At 39.6% G+C, this 11,994-nt stretch overlaps 1 protein-coding gene across 2 annotated transcripts; it reads right to left on the bottom strand.

The window, feature by feature from the left end:
* Nucleotides 1-5,246: 5,246 nt before the first annotated feature.
* On the bottom strand, nt 5,247-8,002 carry LOC116328116 (acyl-coenzyme A thioesterase 3-like). Of its 2 annotated transcripts, XM_039602824.1 has the most exons (5): nt 7,849-7,968; nt 7,712-7,719; nt 6,819-7,318; nt 6,388-6,590; nt 5,247-6,309 (listed from the first exon to the last, which is right to left on the bottom strand). In XM_039602824.1, the coding sequence occupies exons 3-5, from the start codon at nt 7,273-7,275 to the stop codon at nt 5,701-5,703; spliced, it is 1,269 nt and encodes a 422-aa protein (XP_039458758.1). In that variant the 5' UTR covers nt 7,276-7,318; nt 7,712-7,719; nt 7,849-7,968; the 3' UTR covers nt 5,247-5,700. The 2 variants fall into 2 exon arrangements, with proteins under 2 accessions (XP_039458758.1, XP_031605684.2); XM_031749824.2 differs by lacking the exon at nt 7,712-7,719 and having other exon boundaries at nt 7,849-8,002.
* Nucleotides 8,003-11,994: the final 3,992 nt, after the last annotated feature.

The following is an 11,994-nucleotide window of genomic DNA, read 5'->3' as shown; positions in this document are numbered from 1 at the left end:
ACACCGGTCATTACAGTTAATCAAATTGCAATCATTATTGCTAGGATTTAGTTTCCTGTGAAAGCTCCAAGAGCAAGGCAGCTCTTAGATTGTGTTTTTTGCTTGTTTGCCAGTTTCATAAGAAAATCATAGTATGAGACGTGCTACAGATAAAAAAAAATGTCCTACATATCTACTGACCTCTTACAGCTACAATCAATATAGGTATTCTGATTTCCTTTAATGAACAAGATTTATTAATAACATAATTTATTCATTATGTTTAGAAACAGATTTCAAATTATTTCACATATTTCCTCTTGCTTCAAATTTGAATCTCTCCAAAATTTGAGTGATTTCATTGTTGTAAACCCAATAAGTTTGCTTTTAAAGTGCAATCAACACTTTGAAACCGTTCACACACTGGATAATATCTCATTATGGCTTCCAGATGAACTAAATAAATAAAAAGAAGCTCGCAGCTAGCACCATAAAACAGTGAAGAAAGGGGAGCCGATATCATGTGATACATTATTGAGCAAAGTGTAAGAATAGTTTAAGAAGAATTTTGGCTTTCAAGTTTTCTTCACCTGACTTTAAAACAGTCTTTGTCTCTGTCATTTGTTACTAAAGTCCTAAAGATACAACACAGTCTTAAAAATAAATACATCTGCACCACATGGGACAGAGATCTTGGCTTCTCTTGTCAGCAGCCTGCTGAGATAATTACATGGTGCAGACTACATGAACATGGCCTAATAATACACAGTGCAGACATGGCAGGCTTGTAATGTTCACCAGATCAGCAGCTTGGCCCAAAACAATTCTTCTTCTTACTGTTTTTTACTCAGTTGGAAGAAAAAAGTGAACACCTGAAACAGACAGGATTATTTATAATTGTTACTGTATGGGGGACTTCTTGAAGAAAGAAATCAGCTGCTAATCTGACCGAAAGCTTGTTTGTGTCAATGAAACTTTGAACTTTATAAGCCGATCTTTTAAACTATTCACTGAATTCTCAGCATCACAAATTACCAACATGATGTTCCAAGGGAGAGCAGCAGCTCCAGCCCTTCATTAAATACCACAAGTGATTAGATGATGAGAGAGGAAGTACAGGAAAAAAAACTCCATCCACAGGTGGACCCACAAGGAAGCTTCACAGAAGAATGAAAGGGACAGAAGGACGAGAGAAAGTGGGAGGGGGAAAAAAACAGGGAAAATCCCAAAACGTTATTGTTAGAGGCCAAAAACCAGGGGTATTAATATTCAGGCAAAATACTGCAGCTTGCTCCAGATCATTTAAATCACTTTCAATTAATTCAGTGAGATTTTTTAGGTGTGGTTGATGTTGCAGCTGATTCCAAGAGAAGGGAAATGGAAATTTGAATATGTTTTCCAAATTCAATTTTTTTTAAAAAAATGTGAGATCAATAAGAATACAATAAAATCAGATGCTTAAGAATATACTAGTGTCTAAATCAGAGAACTTCCATCAGAAATGGTATCAGTGCAAGGGTGGCTACCAAGAAGCCATTCTTAAGTAAGGAAAATCTGGAGAAAAAAGGCTGAATTATGCCAAATTACAAGAGAACTGGACTGAAAATCAATGTCCACAGGGCTTATTGAGAGATAAAACTTGACATTTTTAGTTAAATAGTACAGAGGAAGTCATGAGAGAGAAACAGTGATTGTCTAAGTGATTGATAGGCTCTGTTATGGTTTGGGGCTGTATTTTAGTCAGTGGTGTTGAGGATATGAAAAAACAAACAATATTAATTTTTGAGCATGTCAATGATCACAAACACATTGCCTTTGCATTAAAAGCATGCCTGCATTCAAAAACATACAATTGAACAGTATCAGTCATTGACTGGCTTCCCAAGAGTTCAGACCTGAACATTACTGTAGCAGTGTGGGATCAAATTGATAAAGAATGAAACAAAAGACAACCGACATTCAGAGAAGAGCTTAAAATGCTTCTCAAGAAGCCTGAAGAACTAATCCTGAAATTTATTTTAAATATATTATAAGAAAACTTGGTTCATGATACATTGAAGAATAAAGGTGGTCATACCAAATACTGACTTTCAAACTCATTAGAATTGTACAAACTCTGTTTTTGTTTGTATTTCTATGTAGATTTGCACAAATGTGGATGACTCAAGACATTTGTACAGTACTATATAATAGACCTTATCACTTTAAAATCTGAACTGCAGTATCAGGAGCTTTGACATGTTTCCTGTCAGCCATGTTTCCTGCTTTCTGGTCATTATTACTCATTAAAAATACATCAGCTGTAGCGGGTGTACACAAGGTGCCTGCAGCCGCAATCACAAAGCACAGCATTATGATGGATGGCTTGTCAAACACATTGTGGCATTTGCTCTCAATCAGAGAAGCAAAGGCGGATTCCTGTAAGCCTAAATTCAAATCATCAAGCTGAAGCATGATGGCAGTGTTGTTTCTGTTTGTTGAGAGTTGAAGCAGTGAGATTTAGGCAGAGTTATGGTTAGGGTACACTTGGCTAGATGCATTTATATTGTATTTCCAAACCTCTGTTAAAAGTCACAGTTGAATGTGGTGAGCAGATTCAGGAAGTGGGACAGATAAGTGAACTTGTGACCGGAAGTTCAGAAGTTTAAATGTGAGTGTAGAAAGGAAGAGAGCACCTGAACTGTTTAGCATTTAGCAACAACATTCATAGTTCATGAGGTTCTAGCACCACATAGAAAGTGTATCTTGTAAAAGTCTCACCATTTTAATAATAATATAGTTTTCACAATTCATGGCTAAGAAGACATTTAGATCAGGACCACTCGTTCTCAGAAGTCCTCCACAGAATTCATCAGATATTTAGCTTGAAAAAGACAGGCAAACAATAGAAAGAGTTTCTAATTTATCTGAATTTATATAAAAGAACTTACAGACATGTGACAGAGTATGGAAAAAAAAACCTCAATCCTTGATCCTTACAGTGAGGGGAGTCTGTGGCTCTGTTGTGCTGTGGGAGGGATGGATTGGATCCAGTTGGATTAAAGGGTAACTTTAAATAAATATAAAGCTGTTCCAAATGATCTTGTCTATTCCGGGCTGACAAAGTGTCCATCCATGAGAGGCATGAGAGGTCACTGAATGCTTCAGTCAATATGAAAATAATGTCAGTCATATCTTATGGTCATGACAGTCAACTGAACACTTATTCCAGTTTTGCAGCCGATGTGTTAAAAAGGAATCTCAACCTGCATCATCAAACAGGCAAATGAGGGAAAACTCGATGGTTGAATGGTGTGTCGTCCCTCCAGTGCAGGTTAACAGACTTGAACATGGAAGCTGTTCTTGTGTTATGAGACGATCACCTTACTACTTAGTAGTAAGACATTTAATAAAACTTGTTGGATTTTTCATTTATCTTGTCACTTTTTCATATATCACCTTTTCAGACAAAACAAACGAATAAGGGTTACACTTCAGGAAATCTTTAGCCACAAGTAGAAAAAAGATTAGCTAGGAGGAAACTACTGAAAAAGCCGAACTTGAGGTCTGTTTTGGAACAAAATACAGGACTTCTAGAACCTGCTGGCATGCTGCTTGCTTCTTTTTGCAGTATCTCTGAAGAAACTATATCCTGAGACATAAACACAAGTACAAATGTTGGACTAGAGTAGGGTTAACCTCTTCAAATCTTATGTTATTTAGTTCCATTCAGTTTGATTAAATCTTCTTTAAATAGCACCAAAACAATACAATCATTCAGCAAAGAATTCAACCCCAGCAGTTTTTATGGATTGTTTTGAGTTAACTCTAGTATTCAGTGAGGTTTCACAGAGTCCTAAAATACTTTTTACATCTTTACTTTTAACAACCAAGAGGTGCAGTTTAAACTTTGAAGTAGGATCCAGAAGTACATATTTTAAGAAAGCAACTGGAAACAAGGCAAATGATCAATAATGGCAAAACACAAATGCATTGCATAAATTCAATCTCAAGTTCCCAGAGAACATACATCCCTTAGTGCAGGTAAAATGCCTTTCAAAAGCCAGAAGCTGATGTGAGCTCTGCTGAGCTGAAATGACAGAAAGGGAGCAGTCAGATACAGAAACACAAAGAACAGGAGAGTTAGAGAAGGAGCTTTTCAACAATGCTGCTTAGTAAATCAAACAGGCAGATGAAGGTTCTACAGTCTTTATGAACTCCCTGCACTGTAGCAAGCATGTTATCTCCCATCTCAGAGGTGAAAAATGAGTTTGAGGTAGTTACCAGTATGTCAGGTTTTGTTCCCCGCTTCCCATTTCTTGTTTAATTCCTCTTCTGCTTTGCCAAAGTTGCTTTGAGGTGATTAGTTTGGTTGAGTTTTATGGGGAGTTATTATATTTTTTCAAGACTTTAGTGTAATGTTACCCAAAACTCAGTTCACTTAACAGTAACCTCCAACACTCAGTCTTCCTCCCACAGTCCAGCACCATGCAAGTTTATTTATTCATTTATTTATATAGCACATTTAATTACAACAGGAGCGTTGACCAAAGTGCTGTACAAGAATACAAATACCTAATAAAATAACTATACTAAGTTGGGATAGATGGTGCTCTAAATTGCTTGTAGATGTGATTCTGTTCCTTTCTGTGTCCTGGGAGCACTAGCCAGAGTACAACTGTTTATTTAGAGGCTTATACTGCCATCTTGTGGCAGTAGTGAAGACTGACAGGCTCACTTGTTTCATTCATATAGTACCATTTCACAATAGCTCATCCCAAACTGCCTTATAATGGGAGGGAAAGACTGTGTATAATAAGAGAGGGAACAGCAATGTTCACAATCCCCTATTAGCAGAACTTCCTTTTCTGGAGTCGTCTGGTAGAACAAGGACTAAGAGAGACACAGGCGTGTTCCACTGGTTTGGGAGTTCATTCAGAAACCATGAACAACAAACATGAGAGCAAACTCATTGCCTTTGAATACACCCGTCTATTGTAACAGTTGCAACAACAATTTTAAGGAAAAACAAAATTCAGTTAACATTAGCTTGTAAGCTTGCAGGTACAGGTAATAGGCACCAGTCTGTCGAGTTTGCTGTGTGCAAATGGGATGTCAGTAATTTGTAAGCCACAGATGGTAGTTTATGATAAATCACAATCTTTCATTACATTAAATAATACATCAGAAATCAACACTTATGAACATTTATTCTAGAGCTAAACGGCAGTCAATATTTTTGTCTTGTCTTTTTGGTTTTGATGAATTAATAAGTTGACTTTAGTGTGTGCAGCAGCAAAATCTACTTTAATTTTAATAGATATTTTAATAGACATGAGACAAAGTCTGCAGCAACATCTCCCTGTGACAACTGGATCATCTCGTGACATCAAAGTACCTCAGTGTGACAGAAGGACTGGATCTGCAAGTGTCAAGAATTCAGGATACGCTTTTTAATTTTACGTTTTATACAATTAAACCTTCTTCAAATTTTACCAACTTTAATGATGAAAGCAGAAAACTTACAAGCACTTACATGACACTATGGAGTATTAACACAAAATTATAGCTATACCTTGAGGGTAAAGAGGATCCTGTTCTACCTGTTGTGATAAATTACAATCTTTAAATGTGTAAAATAGTGAATCATTAATCAACACATTTAACAGCTCAGACATGATTATCACACAGTTTTATAGCAGTCGTGACTTTGCTTTTTGTTATTCATTATCTTGTTTGAAACTATAACTTGGCCCTAGTCTGTGCAGCATCAGAGCTCAGATGATTTCTGAGGAAATCTTGGATCTTCTTCCACATGTGGACCTCAGCTGCTGCGTGGGACTTGGGCTCTCCTCCCCACAAGACGGGCTTGCCTAAAACCCCATGGAAGCTGGAAGGGCAGTAGGGTCCATAAGGTGGCTCTAAGTAGTGTCCAGCTCCAGGGTACAACACACTCTCAAACTTCTCCTTTCCGTGACGCTTCAGTCTCTCCACCATCTCATCCACGTAAGCCTTGCTGTCCCAGTTAAGGTCATCCTCAGAGGCGACAAAGAGGAAATGTCCTTTGGCTCGTTCAATGGGAATCAGGCTGCCCTTGTTCTCCTCTGCCAGAGGATTGTTTAAAGCGTATTTGGTGTTGAAGGCCCCTGACTCACTGGGAATCACTTTCTTTAAATCAAACATTAATGCAGAATGTATTCGTCTTTTCTTATAGTAGAGAGGCAAAGCTACATTGGCAGAGCAGCCATTGATCCACACTGTGGCCTCAACATCTGGTAGGTAGGAAGCAACTGATAAGGCAAGATCTCCACTTTTGGAAAGGGATATTACACCAACTTTTTTACTGGAACCCTGTGGAAAAACATGTCAATGAACAGCCGTCAAAGTTGTCTTCAACAACTGTGAGTTTTCCAGAATAAATGAACTCACCTTAGTTTGTTTTTTTAGAAACTCGACTGCTTCTTCCAAATAATCCAGGTGGATCTCCTTAACGTTTTTAGGCAGGTCATCGTGGCCATACAGGGCAACAGTCAGAACCAAAAAGCCTCTGCTGGCCAACAGAGAGGCTCTTTTCTCTGACAGACCTCCACCAAAAGTGTACAAATCTAACACAGCTGGGAAGGGACCCCTGCCTGGAATCAAACATACATGCAAAACAAGCATATTTTTTTGTATGGAGCTAAACTTATGAGTAACTGTAACTAGGACATTTTCAAGTATGTACTTTTTTTTTTCTAAATGATGGCCAAATATCATTGGGCATAAAAACCAGGTCCAAAACTAACAACATCAAATTGCATCAAATAACACCATAATTATAATTCAATTTACCTAACTCACTGACAGTGATGCTGACAAACCTGGAGGAGTAAACAGGACTCCTCGAATGTTCCCCTCTTTGACGGGGACCCGAATGACCCCATCTCCCATTAGAATCCTCTCATTAGTCACCTCTGCCAGAATCCGGCCCTCACCTGCCTCCTCATGCACTGAGAACTTTACCATGTAAGGATTAAGGGCATTTATCTTCTGAAGTCTTTTATGCAAAGAGTCCGGTGTCATTGACCAAAGCAGACCCATCGGTTCAACCCCAACGTAGCTCCCACTGAGTGAGGGGTCTCTCTTCATGTCAATCTCCCCGTTGCCATCGGCTCTGTAGGTGGCCGCAGAGCTGAACACAGTTCCCTTGTCGTCGGTTGAGCTGGCTCTCAGGGAGACCACCTGCCTCGACCTCAGCCCGGCCACCTTCACCTGAATGGGCTCATCAAACAGACACCTGGCACTCGGGAGCAGCCTCAGCCTGACTTGGGAAGCCATGTCTTCAGCAACTTTCCTTTAAGTTACACGTTTAGACTTTGCCCTATAGAAAAGTAAACAAAATAGTGATACTGTTCACGTTATCTTTATTACTCTAAGAGGTGCTGTGAACTTTAGTTTTTTATAGCACACACTGGCCTTGTGGTAAAGTTAAAGAGTCCTATTGTATTTCACTCCAACTCTAGCATCCAAAGTGGATGTAAACGACGATGTGATATAAGTCTTCCAGCTTTGTTTGGCTCAACAGAACTGTCAAGTTTCAAGGGTCCTGTGCGCTTATATTTTGATGCCTTCCTTCCTACTTCCCTAACCCTCTCAGACCTGCAGTAACAGAACTACAGAAGCATTAGCGGTAGCTAAAAATCTTTTCTTCCCCCTACCAAAGGTAGAAGAGCAGCAAATATTTTTACATTTCTGTAAAAGCCTGAAGCCTTACCGCCGACACTTTTGTCGAGGATTAGGGGCGTCCACGGAAGACAGAGTACAAGAAAAGCTTCGTAAACACTTTAGCTTCACTAGCTAGAATATTTAAACATTATACATACGACTTAAGCCTGAAAACAAAAGCTTTACCTGACGCTTAACTTTCCAAATGTGGAGGCATACACTCACGAAATCACCCACTACTGGCAAACGGGCAAAAAGTGTGCAGAGAGCCACGACAAACTCGAGTGCTTATCAAAACAAGAAGTTATCACTAATTCCTTCACAATAAGAGCCTGAACTGCAAACAAACGCAGAGCTGCTCGGTACCTCCCCCCCCCCTCGCTCTCGCTCTCTCTCTCTCCCTCTCCACTGCATGGCTTTGGAAAATGTGAATGAGTGCATAAAATTCAGACTTTTAACTCTATTTTCTAAAGTTTTAAAGCTTTTTCTACAATCATACTACATCAAAGTAATAGAAAAACAACTAAATTAAAACTCACCAGTTAAACAGAAATTTCCATTTTTTTCATTGTCTACAGTACCAACTGATCTTATCTTAACATATCTTATGGTCATCAGAGTTGTATGATTTCAACTCAGCTGAACACCTTTTCCAGCTTTGCAGCCGATGTGTTTAAAAGCAATCTCAACCTTCACCATCGTTTGGGATAGATGGTGCTCCAAATTGGTTGTAGAAGTGATTCTGTGTCTTTTTGTGCTTTAATATCAGGAATTATTTTGTCTAATTAAATACGGACTGGCATCTTGTCTTGTCCGGCCCCCTTAATTACCCTGAATTGGGTAAGTGGTTAAGAAATATTTAGGGATATTTTGGCTGGGGATCGTAACGCATATTTATAAACTGAAGGAGTAAGTTTAATATTAATAATATAAATTTACCACATTTCACAGATGTACAGATAAGCATGCTAGAAGCTCCATTAACGGAAAAATAATTAACCATGCAATACATCTTATGCCAAACAATATAGCGCCAGGGCTGGATGGCTTCCTGGCTGAGTTCTATCAGCATTTCTGGGATATGCTCAGCCCAATATATTTAAAATTTATCCAAGGAATAAAATAAACTGGTATTATTCCCTGTGATTTAAACACAGCTGCTATCACAGTTCTTCTTAAACCTTGCAGGGATCTCACTGTCACATCTAGTTAGTGATCACTAATGAATACAGATATGAAAATTATAACCAAGGCAGTAACAATCAGAATTGAGAAAGTCATCTCATCCATAATTCACCCGGATCAAACTGGTTTTATCAAACACAGACACTCCCCAAACAATACACCTAGACTTTTTAATTTAACGGCTTCAACAGGAAGCCATCAGGAAAAGCTTTGTAAAGACTTGTGTGCAGAGAGCCACGACAAACTGGAGTGCTTACCAAAACAGAAAGTTACCACTGATCCCTTTACAATAAGAACCTGAGTTGCAAACAAATGCAGAGCTGCTGGATATGTTTTTTTTAAATAATCTCTCTCTTGAATTTAACCTTTTGGATTTAATGTCAACTTAAATACAGTTTCACTCAGTGGCAGACCTGTAATATTTGACCTGGGCTGGTAAATGAGTATAATAGCATTTGCCAGTGTGGCAAGCATGTCCCATTTTACTTAGAGGTTAACTCTAATGGAGCCAGTGTTGCTATGTGAACTTTGCTCCAGATACCATCCTGCTATCCAGAAAGTACCTCATGAAAAGCTATTTGTGTACACGCAGAACACCCAAAACAACGCCTAAAAACAGTGCAATGCTCTATGCTGTTGCATGCTGGGGTAGTAGACTGATGGTTGCTGATGCTAACAGACTCAATAAACGGATATCTCAATAAAAACATGCATCAGGTGACGTCATCCTCAATATGATATATTCACATATTGCACCGCAATAAAGAATATACTTGCACCTTAAAAAACTAAAAGCTAGAAAAACACATTTGTTAATTACAGGTCATCTGTTTCTCAAACTTTCATGCCCTTTTCATGACAGATGAGTTTTTTCCTTTTCCTTTTTTTATTGTCACTGGCGCTTCTCCTGAGAATATCTGAAAAACAACACGAGGCAGGTTTAGTATAGCCAAAACCCCAGACTCACAGTAAACATCAAGCCAGTCATATAAACAGGGCTAGAAAGAAAATTGGCCCGGGCATTTTTACTAGAGACGACCCACCAGGTATTATAGGAAAAGCCATAAATCCTTTGAATAAAATCAAATGCTGTGGTTACAGTGATGCACATACATTATCTTCTTTCTATATATATATGTATGATTTCTATACATTTGACATCAGATGACCACTTTGGTTGTAAGATTCTGATAATTATTTATTAAAAGCTAGATATTTTAAATGAGAATAAGAAAGAAAAGTATTTCTTTGTGCCCCCCTTTCCCATTTAATGCTCTACCTGGCCCCCTGGCAAAACTTTGCTAGACCCGCCCCTGCACAGTTACCAGCTGTCAGCTCAGAGAGAAAAGGATCCTGGTGTTATTTGTCTCTCAGAAACAGTTCATAACTTCCCTTCAACTCATTCATGTCACCTAAAAGGTAAACCTGTTTCTACATCACCTGTTCAGCTCTGATGATTCAGTAAGGACATCTCCTGGTTTCATCATCATGTTTTGCTCTCACCAGATATCCAAACCAATATCATGACCAGCAGCTTTACAGCTTTTTAAAACATTAAGTTTGCCCCCTTCTGGACCCACCCCTGTACTAAAGTGAAAGCAGTCTCTCTCCTTTCCTCTAAGACAACATTCCGTGATAAAAAAAAAAAAAAAAAAAAAAAAAAAAAAAAAAAAAACCCACTGGCCTGTTGCTAACGTGTCATGTAGAAGACTTAAAGTGCAGTGTAAAGAGTTTTGAAATACCTTCTTTAACATGTAAACCAGAGGTTCCCAAAGTGTGGGGCCCGCCCCCTAGAGGGGGCGCAGAGCCATTGCAGGGGGGGCGCGGTATGAAAAGAAAAAAAAAAAGAGCGCTTGGACACTGTGGACAGGGGCTCCCACACAAACGCAAAGCAGGAGATGAAGCATCATGTTTCTTGTAAAAAAGGGGGGCCTGGCAAAAAAAGTTTGGGAACCACTGATGGTTCCCAAACCTGAATTCCAATAAAGTTGGGATGCTGAGTAAAATGTCAATAAAGACAAGATTCAAAGAAAGAGCTATCAATCTGTCAATCCTTTCCGTGTCCGGGCTGGGTGAGGCCGGCAATGACAGAGCGTTCTCACTCCCGGGCGTAGCATGCCGACGTTTTGTCACGTTTTGTCACGTCCCGCGGCGTTCGTGAGGAACGCGAAAGGTGACCTTCTGCGTTCTGATGGTACGCCCCGGGTTATGGCTGAATTCCAGTGGTATGACGGTTCCGTGGTAATATACGTTCCAGCCATGTATTCCAGCCCTAAACCTAACCTTATCCCTATTCTGCCTGTCTGTATATATTTGATGTAGCATCCTGTCCCTGAGGTTCATCCTAAACCTAACCATTTTTAACCCTGGGCTGGGCTCAGCCTCATTCTTGAAGCCCAACCCTGAATTAAATCCTAAACCTAACCACCTGTAACCCTATGCTGGGATGACCCTAGACCCCAAACTCAACCCTCTCTCTCTCTCTCTCTCTCTCTCTCTCTCTCTCTCTTTGTCTCTCTCTCTCTCTCTCTCTCCCTCTCCTTTGCTCTCTCTCTCTCCCTCTCTCTTTTGCTTGTCCTCTTTCCATCCCCTCTCCTCTCCCCCCCCTCTCTTCCCCATCTCCCCCTCCCTCCCTCATCTGGAGGCCTCATACTCAGGATGCTAAAATAATCCCTTTTTCGGGGCTTCACGTGAGGGACATGGTTCCTTGAACCGGGAGCAAGGATGGCCTGCGCATTTTGTTTTTTCCTAACCGGCCCGTGCCCCTTGTCGACCCACTCTGGGGACCCTCTGTCTTTACACTGAAACACTCTGTGTGTGTATATACTCTATGATTGTACATATCTTCAACGTGATTCTATTTGTGATGATTTTTCTTTGACCCTCATATGGAGGTTGATTTGTTGTGAAAACGATATATGTTTCTGTTCACAAGTTAAGGTCATTCTGTATGTATATATTTCTACCTATTCATATCATCAACATTATGCTATTTGTGATGGTGTTCCTTTAGCTCTCATATGTAGAGTAGCTTGTTGTGAAAACTGTACATATCTCTCTTGACAAATCATTGTACTTCAAGATGTCCCTGAACGCAGCACACGGGCAAACAACCAACCAATTCGAACTTTCTTAAAGGGACCTCTG

The sequence above is a fragment of the Oreochromis aureus genome, linkage group 18 (genome assembly GCF_013358895.1).
Source record: "Oreochromis aureus strain Israel breed Guangdong linkage group 18, ZZ_aureus, whole genome shotgun sequence".
NCBI lineage: Eukaryota > Metazoa > Chordata > Actinopteri > Cichliformes > Cichlidae > Oreochromis > Oreochromis aureus.
Note: the sequence above shows the minus strand (reverse complement) of the source record. Positions and strands in the feature narration are given on the sequence as shown.